Source organism: Lissotriton vulgaris, unplaced genomic scaffold (genome assembly GCF_964263255.1).
Source record: "Lissotriton vulgaris unplaced genomic scaffold, aLisVul1.2 SCAFFOLD_247, whole genome shotgun sequence".
Taxonomy (NCBI): domain Eukaryota; kingdom Metazoa; phylum Chordata; class Amphibia; order Caudata; family Salamandridae; genus Lissotriton; species Lissotriton vulgaris.
The window spans coordinates 425,197-447,441 of NW_028255597.1; the positions used below are offsets into that span (position 1 = coordinate 425,197).

General features: G+C 46.6%; 1 protein-coding gene across 2 annotated transcripts in view; it reads left to right on the forward strand.

The window, feature by feature from the left end:
* Nucleotides 1-22,245, forward strand: part of DENND4C (DENN domain containing 4C) — a 1,503,495-nt gene that overhangs the window by 243,265 nt on the left and 1,237,985 nt on the right. For both annotated transcript variants that reach the window (XM_086951990.1, XM_086951991.1), the window contains exon 4: nucleotides 9,378-9,630. In XM_086951990.1, the coding sequence (XP_086808116.1) occupies nucleotides 9,378-9,630 (253 nt within the window). The remainder of the gene's footprint in view (nucleotides 1-9,377; nucleotides 9,631-22,245) is intronic.

Here is a 22,245-nt window from a genome sequence, read left to right on the forward strand (position 1 = left end):
TCAGCTGATTATCCAGCAGCAACCAGGCCTTACAGTGACACCCCTTACCCCAGAAAACCTCTTTCCAATCTCTCACCTCACCAAAGAGCCTTTGATCAGCATTGAACAGGCCAGTGCTCCCCCCTGGGGCGCTACCTCCGGCCATAAAAGACCAAAGCTTTGAAGTATAGGGCTGCTAACCGCAGCCTGGAACAGGCACTGTCTCCGTACAGACAGCGCCTCCGGGACCATAGAAAGCTACAGCTAGCGCGTTCCACTCCGGTGAGCTGAGTGAGCTGTACTGTGGGGAGCTTTATGGAGTGCTAGCTGGACCGGAAGAACACCCGTTACATTCACATTAATTTTATGTTGTTATTATTTTTATAGGCAAGGGGAGATAGTGATTTGCCCAGAATCACAGTATGTTGAGCTGACGCCGAGATTGGAACCCGATTCCCAGTTCCAAAGTGAACAGCTCTGGCCGTAGCACCACATCCTCTCCCACGTTAGACTAAGCCCCCACCCCCCTTCAGAACTGGCCTACACATTGTTGGCAGTTTCTAAGAATGTCCCATTCCCAGTTACGCCCCAAAGTGGGCCGTAAGTAATTGTGCACATAGGCGCTCTCAAGCGCTAACGGCACACAGAGCGCTCCCAGCGCGATAAAAACAGATAAAGCGCTCCCAGGTGCTCGGGGGAGAGCTAAAGCGCTTCCAGGCGCTTTGCAGGAAAAAGAAGGTCTCTGTCAAAATCCAAATCCATTTATTCTCTCTCTGAGTTAGCAGCTTGTCCACATTGGGTCTTCTCCTTGTACCCTTTACAACCTCAATAACAAACCACTTCATATCAGAAGGGCCATGTGACATTTTGTTATAATGTTCCACAAGCGGAGCAGTACTAACATTGCACCTAATACGAGATTGAGACAACACCAATCTCGTATTAGGTGCAATAGGTTGTAAAGGGTACAAGGAGTAGACCCAATGTGGACAAGCTGCTAACTCAAAGAGAGAATAAATGGATTTGGCTGTGCAATACTGTCGACAATGGGTTAAATGCCTTTATTGAATGGCATACACTGGCCACTCTTCATTAACCCCTTACATTCTCTGTTTGTTCCCTTTGTTGATGGAAGAACCATAGAGGATTCATTTGGGTTCTTTTCATCGCCCTCACTCTATCTATCGCCCCTCACTCTATCAATCTATCACCCTGACTCTGTCTCGCCCTGACTCTGTCTCGCCCTGACTCTGTCTCGCCCTGACTCTGCCTCGCCCTGACTCTGCCTCGCCCTGACTCTGCCTCGCCCTGACTCTGCCTCGCCCTGACTCTGCCTCGCCCTGACTCTGCCTCGCCCTGACTCTGCCTCGCCCTGACTCTGCCTCGCCCTGACTCTGCCTCGCCCTGACTCTGCCTCGCCCTGACTCTGCCTCGCCCTGACTCTGCCTCGCCCTGACTCTGCCTCGCCCTGACTCTGCCTCGCCCTGACTCTGCCTCGCCCTGACTCTGCCTCGCCCTGACTCTGCCTCGCCCTGACTCTGCCTCGCCCTGACTCTGCCTCGCCCTGACTCTGCCTCGCCCTGACTCTGCCTCGCCCTGACTCTGCCTCGCCCTGACTCTGCCTCGCCCTGAACCCTCAGCCTCACTCTGCCTCACCCTCAGCCTCACTCTGCCTCACCCTCAGCCTCACTCTGCCTCACCCTCAGCCTCACTCTGCCTCACCCTCAGCCTCACTCTGCCTCACCCTCACCCTGCCTCACCCTCACTCTGCCTCACCCTCACTCTGCCTCACCCTCACTCTGCCTCACCCTCACTCTGCCTCACCCTCACCCTGCCTCACCCTCACTCTGCCTCACCCTCACCCTGCCTCACCCTCACTCTGCCTCACCCTCACCCTCACTCTGCCTCACCCTCACTCTGCCTCACCCTCACTCTGCCTCACCCTCACCCTCACTCTGCCTCACCCTCACTCTGCCTCACCCTCACTCTGCCTCACCCTCACTCTGCCTCACCCTCACTCTGCCTCACCCTCACTCTGCCTCACCCTCACTCTGCCTCACCCTCACCCTCACTCTGCCTCACCCTCACTCTGCCTCACCCTCACTCTGCCTCACCCTCACTCTGCCTCACCCTCACTCTGCCTCACCCTCACCCTCACTCTGCCTCACCCTCACTCTGCCTCACCCTCACTCTGCCTCACCCTCACCCTCACTCTGCCTCACCCTCACTCTGCCTCACCCTCACTCTGCCTCACCCTCACCCTCACTCTGCCTCACCCTCACTCTCACTCTGCCTCACCCTCACTCTGCCTCACCCTCACCCTCACTCTGCCTCACCCTCACTCTCACTCTGCCTCACCCTCACTCTGCCTCACCCTCACCCTCACTCTCACCCTCACTCTGCCTCACCCTCACTCTCACTCTGCCTCACCCTCACCCTCACTCTGCCTCACCCTCACCCTGCCTCACCCTCACCCTGCCTCACCCTCACCCTGCCTCACCCTCACCCTGCCTCACCCTCACCCTGCCTCACCCTCACCCTCACTCTGCCTCACCCTCACTCCCTCCATCTATCGCCCTCCATCTATCGCCCTCCCTCCCTCAATCTATCGCCCTCCATCTATCGCCCTCCCTCCCTCAATCTATCGCCCTCCATCTATCGCCCTCCCTCCCTCAATCTATCGCCCTCCATCTATCGCCCTCCCTCCCTCAATCTATCGCCCTCCATCTATCGCCCTCCCTCCCTCAATCTATCGCCCTCCATCTATCGCCCTCCCTCCCTCAATCTATCGCCCTCCATCTATCGCCCTCCCTCCCTCAATCTATCGCCCTCCATCTATCGCCCTCCCTCCCTCAATCTATCGCCCTCCCTCAAATATGTTCTCTCAATGTTTCAAGCTTTGTTACAAATGTCACAAAAAGATGTTAATATTTCACTTCTGTTCTTGGATTTTAGTCACAATAAAATACACTGAACATAATTTTCCCAAAAATCTCACTCGTTATCAAGCAGACTGGATGCTACCACGTGGGAGTACTTCATTGGTGCTTCCACATGATATACGACGTTCGAGTGCCTCAACACCTTTTTTTCAATTACTGTAGTACCGGACATTCTGTGCCTCCGTTCACCCGAGCCTTGATCACTTCTATCGACAAATCTGTTTGACCCACTGCACGAGACCTTGTGGTTTCTGGGGTCTGGGAGTATATACACCAGACATATATTCATTCTGAATCCCCCCTGGTTACGTGTCCTGTTTTTTTTTTTTTTATCGATTCAGTTCAAAGCCGCATAAAACGAACAGATTTATATAGATATTACACAATCAGAAATAATCAAATATTAAAAAAAACATCAAAACATGATATATAGGCAGCGATATCATCATATTTAACCAAAAATAGAGAGAGCAGTCATTTTTTCATGGATCCAAATGATTCATCATTGCCTGCCAGATTTTATACCCTTTTTACATTTTCCTAACAGATTTGATCCGGTAAAGGTTAAATTCTAAATAAAAAACATTGTAAAACTTTGCTCGCCACATTTCATATATAGGAGCTTCAGGCTTCAACCACATTGAAGATATACATAGGCGAGCTACCGCCATAGCCATAAATAAAACATATCTGTTGTTTTGATACCCTGGAAACAAGTTATTATCATTGGATAAACCAAAAATAAGCATCTCTCTTGAAATTGTGACATCGCACTTTGTGATATAAGCTAGAAATTTTTCTATAGAAATAAAGAAAGATTTTAACACTGGGCAATCTGAAAATATATAAATATATGTACAATATCTGCTTGATCAGATTGGCATCTATAACATTTCCCATTGTTAGCATTACCCCATTTCATCATTTTAAATGGCGTATGATAAAGGTTAAATAAGGTTTTATAATGTTGTGAGTATAAATTGGCAGACGAGATAATTTTATCAGCTATATAAATTGACTCTTGAAAGGGCACAGCCAGTGTGCCCATTCTATTACACCATTTGGATTCCTGCAATCCCAAATCATCCTGTTGTAAATTCACCAAATGATTGTATACAGTCCCAATACGTGAGGGTTTTTTGAGCATATCGATGAAGTCATTATGACAAAGCGGTAAAGCATTTGGGTGTTTAAAAATGAAATCCCGTATTTGGAAGTACTTAAAGTCATGTTGGGAGAGACTATAGATATCTTTTAGCTCCTGAAAAGAGGCAATTGTGCCATCTTTAACCATATTGCCTATAATTAACATACCTTTTTCCCCCCATGTACCCATAGTATAATCCCAGAATATTGACGGAAGCAGTTCTATAGAGTTACATGGAGTATAGAAATTAATGCGGCCAAGGGAGATAAGCTTCCGTATGGACCGCCATCCTTTAAATGCAGCCATCACCAATTTAAATCTGGTTCTTTTATAATAACTGTGTTCTAAAAAACGAAGTAGCATTTGCTGAGATTGTGGGCCAAGTAAAAGAGAAAAAATATCAGGGCTCTCAAATATAGGGGGAGTTCCACCAATCGCAAAGTACTTAATATTCTGCATAAGACACGCCAAATAATATAATGCAAAATTTGGAACTCCACAACCCCCACGTAATATTGGTAGTGTCATAAATTTAGACGCCCTACGTGCCGATTTCCAACCCCATAAAAATCTATCAGCTATAGATTGTAGTTTCCTCTGTTGCAATACAGGTATCTCCAATGGTACTGATTGGAAGTAATATAAAACTTTAGGCAAAATAGACATTTTTAGAACATTGCGTCTCCCAACCAATGACAAATGTAAGCACTCAATTTTCTCAAGTTGATTTCTAATTGATTGTAATATATCTGACCAATTCACCGTGACTAACTCTTGAAGCGACAATCTAATTTTAATGCCAAGATATTTAGCCTCTGTGGTAACCCGATTGTCATTAGGGCAAAGTCCTGGTGAGCATATAACCTGTGTTTTCTGGATATTGAGTTTATACCCCAACACATTACCAAATTCACGAGTCAGGTTTTCGATCTCGTGTAATGCAGGTTCCGGATCAGATGTTATGATCGCTGCATCATCAGCGTAAGCTAACACACGTACATTGCCCCCGGGTAAAGCCATAGATTGTATATGTGGAGATGTCATCAGCATTTTTAAAAGTGGTTCTATGTACATGGCAAATAGTAATGGTGAGCATGGGCACCCCTGCTGTGTGCCCCAAGTGATGTTAACTGCTGTTGTTTCTTGACCTGACAAACATATCTTGGCCCTAGGGTGTCTATACATCACTTGTAAAGCGTATATAAATCGTGATCCAAACCCCGTTTTCCCCAAGATCGCCCATAAAAATACCCATGCAACGCGATCAAACGCTTTTTCAGCGTCTAAAAACACCAAACCAACGTTTATACGATTTGCAGTTGCATAGTCTAAAGTTGCAATGACACGATGTATGTGATTAACCGTACCACGACCGGGAAGGAAGCCATGTTGTTGATTGGAGACAAGTGCCGGAACAACTTGAACCAGCCGATTCGGAAGAATTTTAGAGTAGAGTTTCGCATCTACATTAATAAGAGAAATGGGTCTCTATGACCCAGGAAGATGTGGCGGTTTATCTTTCTTTTTAAATACAATTATACTAGCATCGTCCCATGATGGGGGGGGGATTTCCATTTTGGGCATCTAAGAACGTAGCCAACATATCGTCTTCAATAATAGGAAACAGCATATGGTATATCTCTAGAGGAAGTTTATCGGGGACGGTGGCCTTCCCCAGCGACAGTTCTTTAAGGGCGCAAGTTCTTGCATTGTAATTGGCAGCTCTAGATCTTCTTTATTCACGGAGTCTAGTTGAGTTAAGTCAAGTCTATCTATATAATGATCAATTAAATCAATAGAAACATTTTCTTGGGTATATGGATCTGTATAATAGTCATGAAATACCTGAAGAATACCTTCTGATGACTCTACTAAAGTACCTTGGCTATCTTCTATAGAAGTTATCCGCTGTGCTGTCTGGCGCCCCCGCATTCTTTGGGCTAGACATCTTCCCACGTTTTCCCCATATTCATATCTTTCAGCACAATGACATTTATATTGGAATGCTATATCCTGGCTCCACACCCCATTTATCTTAGCTTTGCATTTAGCAACTTTGTCTTGTGCTACACTGCTATCTCGGTGTAGGCTTATTTCATGTGTTAAATCACGCTCCGCGTTCAAAAGTTGTGCCATTTTTTTTCCCTTCCTGTTGAAGACTCCTGATCCACATTTTTTTTTCTACCTGGCGGGCTGCCAATACTGACGTTACTGTGATTGCTACATTCTTTGGATTATTTATGTGCTCGGGTCCGGAACGTTTTTACTTTTCCTCGCGTACTTCACTGCTGATGTACTGACGAAACACGTGTTGGCTGTTTCTTCTATTATTTGGCTGTGACTTATAAGATTCGTGAATAAATGGAACAACACACACAAAAGGACTTTGACTTAATTTTCCTGTCTTGAGATTAATTTTGTTATTGAAACGCTCAATGTGATGACTATCTGTACTATGGAATTGTGATGACTAATGGGTAATGTCATTATGACATAGAGGATAGTGCTTAATTGACCCCCTTTTTGTAATTTTGTGTTTGTAAATCTTTGTGATTTGCTATAGTCACTCTGGGTAGTGTGTGACAGTGGTCTCCTTAGCACTCCGAAAAGAGTATTAACAACTCATATCAATTATGTCCTACATCATTACTTACTTTGATACATAGGTGTAGGTGCGGATACTCTTTTAGGGAACACCACTACCTATCTAAATTGCTATAATCTTCACAAAAGTTATTTACAAAAGTTTAAGCTATTGCCATTATAAATTACAATAACTTCTATTTAAGTATTAATTATTAAACAAAAATAAAAAGCCATTGTTATTTGTAATATAGATACATCTAAGTCACGTAAATACAAAACATATTGCATTACAAATTCTATAGGTGTCACATTTGCAAAAGTTATAACTATTGGCATTGTAAATGACAAAGCTATTAATTTCGCTATTTTCAAAACCAACACATAAATAAAAAATTGTCATTTACAATAGCAATAGCTCAAACTTTCCTAATGCGAGACCTATTGCATTGCAAATGCTTGTTCTCTCTTCCCTTTCATACAGACCCAGGGTTCCTTTTGTGTTGTGAATTGATTTGTGGGGACATAACCCGTGCTGGTCTCTAAACCCCCCTTGCCCCTTCTTCTGTGTTGTCTCAATACAACTCTTCTTGCTCATTTTATCACTTAGCTTTTAGTTCACTCCCAATGAACGCCATTCAAAGTGTTTATTCGTGTGCATTACACGCTCTAATTAAGCCCTATACTGTAGCTGATGTCATGTAGAGGGAACAGAATCTACTTATTGGAAAGGAAGCTTGTACATTTCCTGAAACCACGTGATGTATTGCTCTCGTAATCAGACAGTTGTTTCCTGGCATTCACTGGAAGACTCATGAAGTTGCAACTTAGGCCACAAGGGATATCATGTATACAATGATTGGTCTACTGTACGTCAACTATTCCTCCCTGTCCACTGCTTACCATGTTAAGTACTGTTATACCTGCTGCTCAGCCAGTGCGACAGGGATGTGGAATGTTGGTGTGTGATGATGCTGTGGAATGTTGGGTGAGTGAGAGAGTCAGTTGGAGAATGGGCTGAGCAGCAAGAAGGCTGTTCCTGGTGGGAATCTTCATGATAACTACCTAATAAACATATTACATAATCTACGTGTGGACTACTGGATTTATTTGAAATGGAGCAAATACCTTACCAGTCTACAGTGTGACTAGATTCGGATGACTGTAACTCTGCAAACTTGGTAGTCCCAGCTCCTGACCCCTTCCGAACTGAGTCGAGAATCTTTAGAGAAATGGAGTCTGAAGAGAATCTAGCAGTGACATCGACAGTTGGGCCACTGAAACTGGTCTCTGAGTCGGGTGGCAGACAGCTGGATGGTTGAGATGCAGGGTAGCATTTGCCCTGCCAGGAAGGTAGGGTAACTGCTGGTAACGGTACTACCATTGCATGTGCATTGCCAAACCAGAGCGCAAGTGCATGGCCAACAGCCTGTCTCACTCTGCTGATCTGCCCTTTCTCGCCGGGTGACAATCTGTGTGGATTGATCAAGGTAATTTGTAGTCCCATTGGCATGATGGACCTCACCATACTGCCATGAATACCTTATCTTGGGTTAGCATGGATAGGCAAGCACCCAGGTCAGCCCTAACAATTTTGATAGGGACCTTTCCAAGAAGACACTAAAGAGTACTGGTCCTGTGAAATTTGTGCTAGTATTGTCCACTGGCAATCTGTTTGATTTTGTATTAATCCAAGGAGGAGCTATTATGGTCCTTTATTAGACTGGATGTGCCTCCTTACTGTGAGCACAAGGACTACATGTAGCCGGCCAAATATATTTTAGATAAATGTTCATTCCCTCAGTTTCTTTTAGAAGTTTCACAGCATCCAAAAGGGATTTCACAAAATGCAACTAACGACTGACTGCCAATTTGTAGCACATACTTGTGGGAGGAAGTCTTACATGGGCACAATTATGTTTTGCATCATACATCATTTAGTAGATTCTTTGAGCAATACTTGTACTTTGTACACTTACTATTCTGCATACTTGTATGCATGTGTTAATGGCAAAAGCTGAAACAAATCAAATGATTGATTATGTTAGTTAGTCCTACTCCGTGTGTGAGCAAAGTGTGCACTGCTCCTGCCCTTGTAATACACGCTGGTTGGGTTTTACTGAATCTTAAAACTTTTAAACTATAACTAAATAATTTGTGATTAGGTGTTGGTAATACATAAGGTGCAAAAAAAGGTTTTAAAGGGAAAGAACTGGTATTCCAGTTAGCAACATCTTTGAAGATCTGGGAATACGGAATATGAAAATCCTTACACCTTGTGTTATGTACCTTTTCATCTTTAAATATTACCCTGGCTTAAGGTTTAGCAGTGGAATCCCTCTTTTCGCATTCTTTCTGCTGGAATAGCTGTTTTTTATGTGCCAGGTTATACACTCTGTGCCCTTAATGATAACAGAAGTGCAGTATTGTCATATATCAAGGGTATTGAGAGTATCAAACGGAGATGTTCCTCATATAGTGAGCTGATGCGTGGACTGATTGCACCTGCTGCTTAGGTACGCTTTTGTACGTGCTTACGTTCATAGTAGCCTATAAGGAGGTTAGGGAATGTTTGTGTATCCTCCCAAAATTCAATGGGTCTTGGTGCATGTGAGGTTCACAGCGGTATTTGCTTTCCTTGCATTAAGGCATGCATTCAGAAATCATGCTCGCTTTTTGTCTGCTCAGATTGAATGCATTGTACCTGTGTTTGTTCCTGCCTGCAGAGTTCTGTATGATGGGAAGGAACGACCACTTCCGGGATGCGAAACTGTACAGGCCACGCCCTACGGCCGCTGTGCCAATGTCAACAACAGCTCAGCTGCCTCCCAACGAATATTTATTACCTATCGAAGAGCTCCTCTCATCCGACCTCAGAACTCTTTGGCTGTGACTGATATCTGTGTTATTGTCTCCAGCAAAGGAGAGACCCCTCCTCACACCTTCTGCAAAGTCGATAAGACCCTGAACTGTGGATTGGTAAGTAAGTGTAAGCAATGCACCCAGTGAGATCTTACCAAAAAAACTTAGAAGCAATGTTTTATAGTTGAGGCAGTCGCCCGTTTTCTTCCTAAAACGCATCTCTTAAATTCTGATTCCTATTTTGACAGTTTAGTTTGCGTTTCCGTCAAATAAGTGAATGCCTTTATGTTGCACTCAAACGCTTGCACGCTTTCTCTGCCTGTGAACATTAGAAAAGTAGGAAATTAGCAGATTCTGAAAGAGGGGTGAGAAGAGCAACGCCATATCTGAATTTTCTGATCTAATCAGGCTCTAATATATATTATAGATTTTTGTTTTAGAAATGGTAATGTGTATGACAATTGGTTGGTTGACCGAACTCCTGTTGCATGATTGTAGTTTAGCCTACAGATAAGGGGCCCAGGATGCAGAAAACATTTCAACTCTATGCAGACCACACTATAGCACATGCACTGTATGCCTGTAAGCAAGTGCAATGCTGTGCTGAGGCCAGTGATTTGAAATTACCTTCTCAAAACTGGAGTCATGCAATGACTGCTTTGGTTGACTGAAATCCATTGAATGTCAGATTCTGAGAGACCAGCATAGAACACATTAAAGTAGTCTAGGGACCTCCGAGTTGCTTGTGACCGACTGAAAGATTACTAAACACGTGACAGTAGCAAATGGATGTGGAACATATACCAGCGCGTTGCTCAGATAGTCACGAACTGAGTTTCCCTGCCACAGCAAAATATGAGATGCATTGATGTTCAGCTCCTGACCTTGTTATGGCAACCAGCTAAACCAGTGACAGGGCTCCACTCTCACTTACATGTTATAGCAATGGACTCTGCAACACACAGTCTCTCTATTTTCTTTAGCATAAGACCTGGTAGCCAGATGGCTCGAGTTCATGATAACAGAAACCAGGGCGATAGATAAGTGTAGCTTATCCAGTATTGGGATATCTTTCATAGATTCACATGCCTGAATCATTCCCCGTCGTCGAGGCGGGAGTCCCATGGTAATAATACATACAAGAGCAGTGCCGTAGAAAATTATTTGTAGTAGGCTGAAAAGACTATAGGCCCAACTAGGCCCAAAACTTAGCAGCCTATCTACCTCATTATGTAAAAAGGTTTGAAAAGTAGTCCCAACCAATCAGCTGACAGCACCCTCTAGAACCTTCCCAACAGAGGCAGTTCTCCTCAGATTTTCACCGCACGTCGTGTGGAAGGGAGTCTCCCTGAGTGCCTACTCAGTTTTTCAACCTTTTTTCTTCAAAATGTCTGAGAAGAAAGCGGTTTTCAAGGCCTGCAGGACCTGTGATCAGAAGAGGGTCCATGTAGATGATCAGCACAAAGACTGCATCTACTGCCTACATCCCTCTCATGTTGTGAAGGATTGTAGGATTTGCCGCACCTTCCCTGCCAAAACCATCAGGGACAGGGAGGCAAGGGTTCTACTTTGGCTCAAATCATTTTCCACAGATGATGAGGACAAGGCTTCAACATCCAGCAAAAGAGCCAGATCAAGAGATAGTTCTTCTCCTGAGAGGAAAAAACATCGCAAATCCTCTCGTGGAGTGTTTGAACTCTCAAGGAGGTTGTCTTCTCCTCCTATGGAATCCCCAGCTTCTCCAGGATCTTCATCAAAAACGGTGAGTAAAGCCCAGACTAAGACTGTCTCTCTGGTGTCTTCTCACACAGTCTCTGTGACTTCTGCCATTTCAAGCTCTGCGGTGACTGTATCTACATCTGCCATTACCTCACCTATTGTTTCAGCTGACGGTATCTACATCTGCCATTACCTCACCTATTGTTTCAGCTAAGATTTCCTCTAAGAAATCTTCAGGGACTAAGGACGAAAAATCATCGTCGACCATTCCATAGACGACAATACCTTAGTCGACGAAGTCATCGACGATAAAAGTCCAGTCGACGAAGAGCCTGTCGACGACGATGAGCCCGTCAACGACAGCCACGTCAACGGCCCCGTCGACTAAGAACCCGTCGACTAAGAACCCGTCGACTAAGAACCCGTCGACTAAGAACACGTCGACTAAGAACCCGTCGACGAAGAGTCCGTCGACGACGGCCCCGTCGACGAAGAGTCCATCCACAGTACCACCGTCGACGACGACCCCATCGATGACCCCATGGACGACGAGCTCGTCGACGACGCTTCTGCCAATAAGCCAGCCGCCTTCAGCGCAGCTTGTTAAGACGCCTAAATCTTCAAGGAGTTCAGCTATTACCAAAACTCCGCCAACAAGACCCTGGCCTGTTCCACCTCAGGTGTCTCATGTCTCACCTGTGGCCTATACACACTTTCAGCTCAAGACCTATCATAGGCAGGACTACTCTAATATTTCCCCACTATTGCCATCGCAGATCTTAGAGTCTTATGTGGAAGAAGATGATTATGAGGAGGATGACGGAGATAATGAATGTCCCTTTGGGATTGCTCGCCATCCATCCGAATTAAACATAAAATGCCGGGATGAGGAGGACGAAGAGGATATGCAAGAGCATTGCTACCAAGAGGAATTGTCTACACCTTTCTATAGACAACCATATAGACCTCCACGTTCGGAGGAGACAAGTCATCTACCTCCTTCTTTGATACAGGATTTGCAAGCCATGTTGGAAGACTATCGCCAGAGGTGCCCACCGACACCGTCCACGTAAGGTGTACCTCCGGTACCAGCGGACGTACCTGCACCTCCTCCACCACAGCCTCCAGTGTCACCAAGACACACTGAAGAACCCGCGCCACAAGGGGATAACTCCTCTTCGGATGAAGATGGAAGAGAGGAAGGTGAGCTGCCTCAAGACAACACGCCTACAGATCCATGGGATGAATACGTAATACCTATTCCTTCACCTCCTTTGCCACAGCCCTCTGATTCTCCGCCGGAGGACATTGGAGGCTTTCATAATATCATGCAAAGGGCTGCTACAAGGTTTGAACTGCCAGTTACCATTGAGCAGTCGGACTGTTTCCTACATGATTTTTAAGAAGGGTATAGAAGGATCACAAGGGCCATACCCATTATAGACTTTATTTGGCAAGAAGGTCTAAAGATTATGAAGACACCCGCTTCTATCCCTGCAGTCCTTCCTCGTATAGAGAAAAAGTTCCGGGCTCCACCAGAAACTCCATCTTGTTTGGTGGGTCACCCTCGTCCGGACTCTGTGATCTCTCAAGCCGCTCAACAAAGGTCCAAGAATCCGTCCACTCCAATCTCAACGCCGCCGGATAAAGAAGGCAGAAGATTGGACTTAATAGGCAAGAGGTTTTCCATCAACGCTGCATCCTCTATCAAGGCAGCAAATTCTCTTGCGATTCTTGCCCGTTATGACCGACAGATGTGGTCGGAGCTGTCTGAATTCCTGGAGTTCATACCGGAGGACCGTCAACAAGAGGCACGTAAGATACTGCTTGGAGGAGAAAGAGCAGCTTCAGAAATAAGCGGGCGCTGCTGTTCTCAGAGCAACCTCCTTCAGACCTGAGGTTCAAACAAAAATCCTCAATATGGCTTACGACAGGGACTCGCTCTTCGGTAAGCACATGGATGTCTCCTTGCTTGCCATCAAAACTGATACGGATACCGCAAAATCGCTTGGTACTCTACAGTACAAGAGAGGTTCTTTTAGAGGAGCAAGAGGTTGTGGCTTTTCTTCTAGAGGAAGTTACCATAACCAACAGAACCGGCAATACCAATCACAGTAAAAGCAATCGCATTACCAGTCATCATAACGTCAGTCTACCTCCAATAATTTCTCTCGTCAGGGAGGAAGACTAAGAGCAAACCATCAAGGACGAGATTCAAACAAGCGTCAATGAGTTTTGCCGGACGCCAGTCCAACATCCTTTCCTCCCTGTGGGCGCGAAGATCTCTGCATTTTACCATCATTGGTTGAACATCACATCGGACCGGTGGGTTCTAGAATTAGTGGAAAAAAGACACACTCAGGAATTCCTAAAGAAACCGCCTACGACTCCGCCCAAGGGTCCCCCTCCCCCTTGTCTTCACTTACTGTTCAAGGAGGCCTTAAATATGTTTAGCAAGAATGCGATAGAGAAGGTTCCAATCTCGCAGAAGGGAAGAGGATTTTACTCTCGCTTCTTCCTGATAAAGAAGAAATCGGGAGAGTGGCGCCCAATTTTGAATCTGCGCAGGCGCAACAAAATCTTGAAGAAACAGAGTTTTCGCGTGGTAACATTGGCAGATGTGCTCAATTGTCTCAACGAAGGCGATTTTATGGCTTCTCTGGACTTGGAAGACGCCAACTTCTATATCCCTATACACCCCAAACATCGCAAATACCTCTAATTCACAGTGGCTGGCGTCCACTTTCAATCCAAGGTGCTTCCATTCGGGCTAAAGTCGGCACCAAGAATATTTACAAAATACTTGGCCCCAGTTTCTGCAGTGTTGAGGTCCCAGGGAATACAGGTCTTCCCGTACCTCGACGATTGGTTGCTCAAAGGACCATCGAAACAGATCACAAGACAAGCGGTCAAAAGCGCCCTGTGTCTATTCTCAAGTCTGGGCCTCACTCTAAATGCGAAAAAGTCACAATTACAGCCCCTACAGGTATTAACCTTTCTGGGAGCCTCTCTGGACACTCGAAAGTGCAAAGCATTCCTGTCTCAGGAGGGTCAGGACAGACTTCGAAGACTGGCAAAGCAGATCTCTGCAAAAAAGTAACTTTCTGTCCGGTCGTATGCGTCTCTCCTAGGGATGTGCTCTTCAGCAATCAACCTAGTTCCCTTTGCAAGACTCGGGATGAGGCCGCTGCAGGAGGGATTACAACAACAATTGCAACAACTAGGAGGATCTTTCGACGATCGTATAAAGGTGACACCCAAAATGAGGCAAGCTCTCCAGTGGTGGTCGAAAAAAAGCAATCTGTCTCCGGGCCTCACATTTCTTCAGGCTATCCCGGAATTCGTTCTGACTACAGATGCATCAATGGAGGGATGGGAAGGTCATCTTCAGGACCTTCAGATTCAAGGCAGATGGTCTCATCAGTATCGGCAGAAGCACATCAACAGTCTCAAATTAAGAGCCATTTTCCTTTCTCTGCAAGCGTTCCTTCCAAGAATTGCAAATTCATCAATATTGGTGCGTACGGACAATACCACCAGCATGTTTTACATAAACAAGCAAGGAGGAACGAGATCTCTATGCCTATCGCAGGAAGCTCAAGAGATGTGGGAGTGGATTATACAGCACGGCATAACACTCAGAGCGGAGCATGTGAAGGGGGTTCAAAACTCCTTAGCCGACAACCTCAGCAGATCCCTCACAGGCTGCCACGAATTGGAGCTAGAACAAGTGAACAGACTCTTCCAAAGTTGGGGCACACCAACTCTTAAACTGTTTGCGACAAGACAAAACAGCAAATGCCTGTTCTACGCCAGCAGATTTCCACAACAGGGGTGAAGAGGGAATGCCCTGTCCATGAGATGGTCGGGAATCTATGCGTACGCTTTCCCCCCGATACCGTTGATACCAAGAATTCTGCAGAAGATGAAGAGGGAACATTGCACTCTTCTCCTCATTGCTCCTCGCTGGCCGAGACAGTACTGGTTCCAAGAACTGCTCCTGTTAACTCGAAAACCTCCAATTCGTCTCAAACCGACTCTTTCCATGCTGTCAAGGGAAGGAGGTCAGATTCTGCACCCGGATCCTCAATCGCTGCACTTGCACGCATGGCTCCTGACTTCTTAAAGTTTAAAGATCTCCAAATCTCTGAAGACTGTAGAGCAATTCTGTCTCAAGCCCGTGCTCAGAGTACTATCAGAACGTACCGTTTCAAATGGAAACGCTTTTGTTGCTGGTGCGAAGCAAATAATATTCATCCTCTTCAAGCTCCACCTGAGGATATTCTACCTTACTTACTTTCTCTAGCCAAGGCGGGTCTGGTATTCTCTTCTGTTAAGGTACATCTTGCCGCCATATCCCGATTCAGAAGAAGTGCGAACAAGCCTTCACTATGTTCATCTTCACTGATAAAACAATTTCTGAAAGGATTGTTTCGAGCCTTTCCTCCAATTCGACTTCCGCCTCCCGAATGGGACCTCAATATTGTCTTGTCCCAATTAATGAGGAGACCGTTCGAGCCTATCCATAAGGCTGAACTGAAATTCTTAACGTGGAAAGTGGCTAATTTACTAGCTCTCACTTCAGCCCGGAGGGTTAGTGAAATTCAGGCTTTCACCATTTCAGAACCTTTCTTACATTTCTCAAAGGATTATGTCACATTGAGAACCAATCAGAAATTCATACCAAAGGTACCGTCTCATTTTCATTAAAACCAGCCGGTAAAGTTGAAGACCTTTTTCCCGGATCCTGTCACACCGGCTGAGAAGGCCCTCCACTCTCTTGATGTCAAACGATGTCTAAAGTTTTACCTTCAACAAACTAAGGACATAAGGCAACCTAACCAGCTATTTGTTGCTTATGGACAGGTCATGCTAGGTAAAGCTGTAACTAAAGCAACTATGGCTAGATGGTTATCCTCAGTGATTAAATTCTGTCATGAAAAGGCTAATAGACCTTTAGTCAGAAAAGTCAGAGCGCATTCCACCAGAATGATGTCGGCGTTGACCACTTTATTTGCTGGAGTCACGCCGGAGAAAATTTGCCGAGCTGCTACATGGAAGAGTGTCCATACTTTTACAAGGCACTACTGTTTGCAGTCGGCATTACAGGATGATACAGCAGTTGGAGAGGCGGTGATGCAGCATCTTCTTCATTAAGGTTAGACTTTTCAAAGGTCTCTTACATTATATGGATGTTATGTAAAGATGTATGATTTACTCTAATGCTCTGTTTATCAAATGTCTTCATTATGAATGATAGTACAAGAAGGTTCTTCTGCATGTGTGTATACTTACATTTTAGTGCTCTATAACCTTCAGGTTGAGTGAGGGATATGTAAAATTACAGTTTGTCTCCCACCTTCCGCTAACAACAGATATGACTTTACTGCTTGCTCTTCTGATTCAGGCAAGGAATCTATGAAAGATACCCCAATACTCGATAAGAAAACAAGTTACTTACCTGTAACTACAGTTATCCAGTATTGGTATCTTTCATAGATTCACATGCACCCACCCTCCTCCCCGGCAGGGCAGTTCTTTATTAGGGATACATACTTCTCACTTGTGCTGGGAAAATCTGAGGAGAACTGCCTCTGTTGGGAAGGTTCTAGAGGGTGCTGTCAGCTGATTGGTTGGGACTACTTGTCAGTCCTTTTTACATAATGAGGTAGATCGGCTGCTAAGTTTTGGGCCTAGTTGGGCCTATAGTCTTTTCAGCCTACTACAAATAATTTTCGAAGGCACTGCTATTGTATGTATTATTACCGTGGGGCTCCCGCCTCGACGACGGGGAATGATTCAGGCATGTGAATCTATGAATGATACCAATACTGGATAACTGTAGTTACAGGTAAGTAACTTGTTTTCTTCTTGGCATCTCATTTAGCATGCCTGCTTCCTAAAGTTTCTCTGTTGGGCAGTCACATGATATTTTCAACCACCTGATCATAAACTCAATTGTGCTTTCCAGTAATCCTGCTTCATGTTCATAACCACGTAACAGACAAGTGCATCACAAGCTATCTTTTTTTTTGCGTTTTTTTTCCCAGGCTATGTGCTTTTACCTAGTGGTGCATTACCTGTTCTGGGCAGCCTAAGTTGTTCTTCCACATCCATCAATAGAATGTCAGTGTCCGTGAGGAACTTTCAAACTTGGGCTAAATCACCATGAATGCCGCTGTTGGACAAAATTATTCCACTGCTTGCAGGATTTTGAGGATCATTGTTTGAGGCTGTATTGATGTGAATAAGATATCGTCCCCACAAAATGCCAACACTGCTGTTTCATGTCTGACATGCCTTTATATACACAGATGCCTTTATATACACAGATGGAAATGATAGAAGTCAATTGTAGGGCAAACAAGGTAGTAAGTGCTGTTGTGAAAATCAGTTTACCGTCACACACAGGGCTGACCCTGCTGTATTCTGAGAATCAGGAGGAAATCATCACAAATATTAATCACATTCTATATCTAAGTTCAGTCAATAATGAGTTATTGAAGATTTTAAAGGTTTTTATTAATTACAAGTTTTGTAAATTTTTTATTCAGAATCATACATTTTATTCGTAATATTTTAAAACAATCCGTCTTTTACAGAATGTATAAAGTAGCAATGATTAATTCAATGAAAGTACAAAGCATTAAGCGTGTTCCATAAAGGAAGAAAATGCCTATTCTAAGAATGGGATGGAAAGGTGTCGGTCAGAACCCATAAAGAGTTCAAGCTCGAAAGTGAGTGCGATCAAGCATAAAGCTCAAATATATCCAAAAAGCAATCAATCAAAGCAGAACTTCCCATTATGAGATGTTCAGTAAACTCAGTAGAGCCTCAAAGCAATAAGGAATAAGACAGGGGAAAAATGTGTAGTATCAGAAGCAACCTCAATCAATAGGATAGCAGTAGAGTTGGGGAACTGCATACAGAGCATGGAAAAGAGCTTAAATGGCGTGGAAAGAGTGTTGTTGGCCTACTCTAGGAACATACACTATTATAAAAGGTCAAAATCAATGTTTCAGTTAGTGGTGCATCTCCTCCTCCTCTCGTCTAAAAATCTTTCAGGGTTTTTCCTGGCGACCAGTTCACTCCTCGGGTTCTCACGCAAGAGTACAATACTGCTCAGACAATAACCTTTTAATACACAACTTTGTTGTTTCGAAATCCAAATTCACATGAGGTGTCTCATTTAAACATCCTTTCCCACCAATAGAACTCCATTTCCATCCTTCTGATAAAGGAAATTGTATGTCCGCAATGCTTCTTTGAACAGCTTTGAGACCTAGATCTGAAAGAAACACGCTAGTGATAGATTCCTTACCTTAGAATAACCCCCAGGCGTCAGATTGGATCCGGAAAGCTTTCGTCAGCATTACCCCTACGCGTCGGTAGGGGTCGTCGTATGGCTCCACGTATGTCGTTGGCATCGTATTCGCCGAGATGACGTTGCTGGAGCTACTTAGACACGCCCACTCACGCTGACGTCAGTTCTTTCTTTTTCTGCGACAGCAAGCGCAGATCCGGAGAGAGCGGTACCCCCAGTCAGTTTTTGCCTGACCTTTTTGGGACTTTTGTCTCTGGTTTTTTAGTGTTTGACTCTTGGTGTGTAGGGATGCCCGGTTTGAAGTCCTGAGCTGCTTGTCCCCTCATGATGTTGATGACGGATCCGCACCATGAGTATCTCTACTGTCTGGGGCATGACCACCACTCCGAGTCGTGCCCTGAATGCAGGGCCTTGGCTCCGAAAAATTTGCTGGAGGCCCGGGAGTCTGCTCTGCGCCAATCAAGGTCCCGGTCCCATGGGAGGTCAAGGGACCGGTCGCCGAGCCACCATCACCATCGTTCGACGAAGTGTTTGCACTTGAATCCGGTAAGGCGAAGCACAAAAAGTCGAAGAAGCGACGTCACTCTTCGCCTTCCACTAGCGTGTACCATGACACGGCTGAGGGTGTGGGTGGCGCCGCCTACGCAGTTGCCGATGGCATTCCCGCCCTTTCCGGATCGATCAGCGACTCCGGCCCAGCTGCAGGAGTTCCTGTCAGCCATGGCACACGTCTTTGGCTCGTCAGGCGCCGTTGGCACGCCTTTGGGCCCCGTGGATCCGACTGTGGGTCCTTGCTATTCTACGTTGTTGGCTCCAGTTCGACTTACTCGACGATTGCAGTCTCGACGCCGAGAGACCCCAATGGATCCATGCTTGGATCCTAGCCGATGTCGGTTGGCATAGTACGACCTCCACCGACCTCGACGGTTCCGCCGCCAGCGTCGGCCTGCTCCTCGACCAACGCCGCCCCCTGCTTCCACCCCGACGTGGGGACGGTGCCGGACCGTTGTCGATCGACTCCGACGCCGATGGTGAATTTCAATCACTCTCTCTATTAACCTCCTTCTTTTCCACCTGCCTGGCAGGTTGTGGAGGACGGGAAGGACTGGGAGGGGTCTGAATACCTTCTCGCAGCCCAGTGCGAGTTAGACCCAGACTGGGAAGAGGACATGGAGTATGCTGGTGACCTGGAATTTACTCCAGAACATGGCACACTAGCTCCTCCTACCGTGGCTACGGAGGAGAGCGGTACATATTCTGTGGTGTTGCGTAGGGCGTCCGAGGCTCTCCACCTCAAGCTCCCTACAGTGGCCGTCAGGACTAACCTCCTGACAAAAGTGCTTCGGCCGGCATCTTCCTCTACGGAGCTGCTGCTGCCCTATGACGCACTTTCGGACGTTCTTTTGGGCACCTGGTCCAGGCCCAACACAGGAGCTCCTGTGGATAAGAACTTGGCCCGATGCCATTGCCCGGCCCCGTTCGACCCCATTTTCCTCTCCCAACTCCCTACCCCTGAGAGCTTGGTTGTCCAAGCCTTTGCGTCCCAAGTGTATTCCCTTCCACACCTCCGGACAGGGAATCCAAGAAACTGGAACAATTTGGGAAGAACATTTTTACTTCTGCCAGTTCAGGCCTGCGGTCTGTGAACACAGCATGCCTCTTGGGCCGTTATTCCCATTCTGTATGGGACATCAATGCGCAGGTCTTGCCTCAGAGTCCGGAGGAGGCCCAGACGGTGCTCTCCCAAGTTATTGCTGAGGGGAGAGACGCAGCCAAGTTCACGATTCGTTGTGGCCTTGACACGGCTGACTCACTGGGCAGAGCGATTTCCTCAACTGTGGTGCTATACCGCCATGCCTAGCTGAGGACGATTGGCTTTTCCAGGGATGTCCAGAACACTCTGATGGACATGCACTTTGATGGCACTCGCCTTTTTGGCGATAAGGCAGACAGTGCGTTGTAGCGTTTTAAGGACTTGTGGGCTACAGCCAAGTCCATAGGCCTTTCGGCCACGCGCACTCCTTCTGCTTCTGCTTTTCGCTCCTTTCGAGGCCAAGGAAGGGGCGCCCAAACACGTTAGTTTCAGAGCCACAGGCCTGCGCAGCAACAGTCTCCGCACAGACGCAGACGTGGGACCCGCAGAAGTGGGTCACGGGGCCAGCGGGCGGGTCAGTCCACCACCTCCCCTGCAGCCAGTGCCTCAAAATGTTCCTATTCCGGTGTTTCAGCCCACCTCACACCAGTGGGTGGCAGGATTCGCCATCACCTCACCCACTGGCACTCAACCACTTCGGACAGGTAGGTTCTGCAGATAGTCCGACGGGGCTATTCTCTCCCCTTCGATACTACCCCTCCAACCATGCCACCTCAGTACCACCACATGTCGGGGGATCATTTGGCACGAATACGTTATCCTCTTCACCACTGGCACAACATCACTTCGGACAAGTGGGTGCTGCAAATTGTCCAAAGGGCCTTCTCCCTCCCCTTCGAGGCAAACCCTCCAGCCATGCCACCTCAGTACCACCACATATTGGGGATCACTTGGCGCTTCTCCAGCAGGAAGTTGCGGCCCTCTTGGCGAAGGGGCCATCGAGTGCGTTCCGACGCCAGAAGTAGGTCGTGGTTGCTGCTCCTACTACTTCATGGTTCCGAAAAAAGACAAGAGCCTGCGTCTTATTTTAGACCTTCGGAAGGTCAATCTCTTCCTCTGGAAGGAGAAGTTCAAGATGTTCACACTTGCTCAGGTCTTGTCTGCCCTAGACCCGCAAGACTGGATGATAGCGTTGGACGTGCAGGACGCTTACTTTCATATCCCCGTCCTGCCGGCCCACCGGCGTTAACTGTGGTTCGCGGTAGGACACGAGCACTTTCAGTTCACCGTGCACCCTTTTGGCCTTACCAGCGCCCCTCGGGTGTTCACGAAAGTGATGGCGGTGGTCGCAGCTCATCTGCGCAGATCAGGGGTTTCAGTCTTCCCCTATCTTGACGACTGGCTGTTGAAGGCGGGCTCGCCCCAGGCAGTTGTCTCCCACCTCCAGACTACGGCCTATCTCCAACATTTGCTGGGGTTCTCCATCAACGTGCTGAAGTCGCACCTGATTTCCTCTCAGACGCTCCTTTTCATCGGAGCGGTTCTGGACACAATGCAGTTTTGGGTTTATCCTCCCGAACAGCGAGTCCAGGACATTCTGGTTAGGATGCCGATCTGTCGGCCCTTGTCCTAGGTTTTGGTCAGGATGACCTTGAGGTTGCTGGGCCTCATGGCCTCCCGCAGCCTGATGTCCAATCATGCCAGATGGCATATGCGGGCTCTGCAGTGGGACCTGAAGTCCAGTGGGCGCAGCATCAAGGGGATCTGTCCGAGTACGTCCAGATCTCGGAGTGCACTGCACAACAATTGCAGTGGTGGCTCACGAATCAGCATTGGGTTCAGCAGCAGATCCCCCTCCCTTTCCCAACCGGAGCACACAGTGGTGACGGATACGTCCCTCCTGGGATGGGGCGGCCACATGGGAAAGGCGGAGATCAGAGGCCTCTGGTCTCCGGCGCAGTCCAGACTCCATATAAACCTTCTGGAGCTCCGGCCGATTCTACTTGCAATGAAAGCATTCCTTCCCTCTGTCAAGGGGAGTGTAGTGCAGGTGTTCACAGTCCACACCACCGCCATGTGGTATTGCAACAAACAA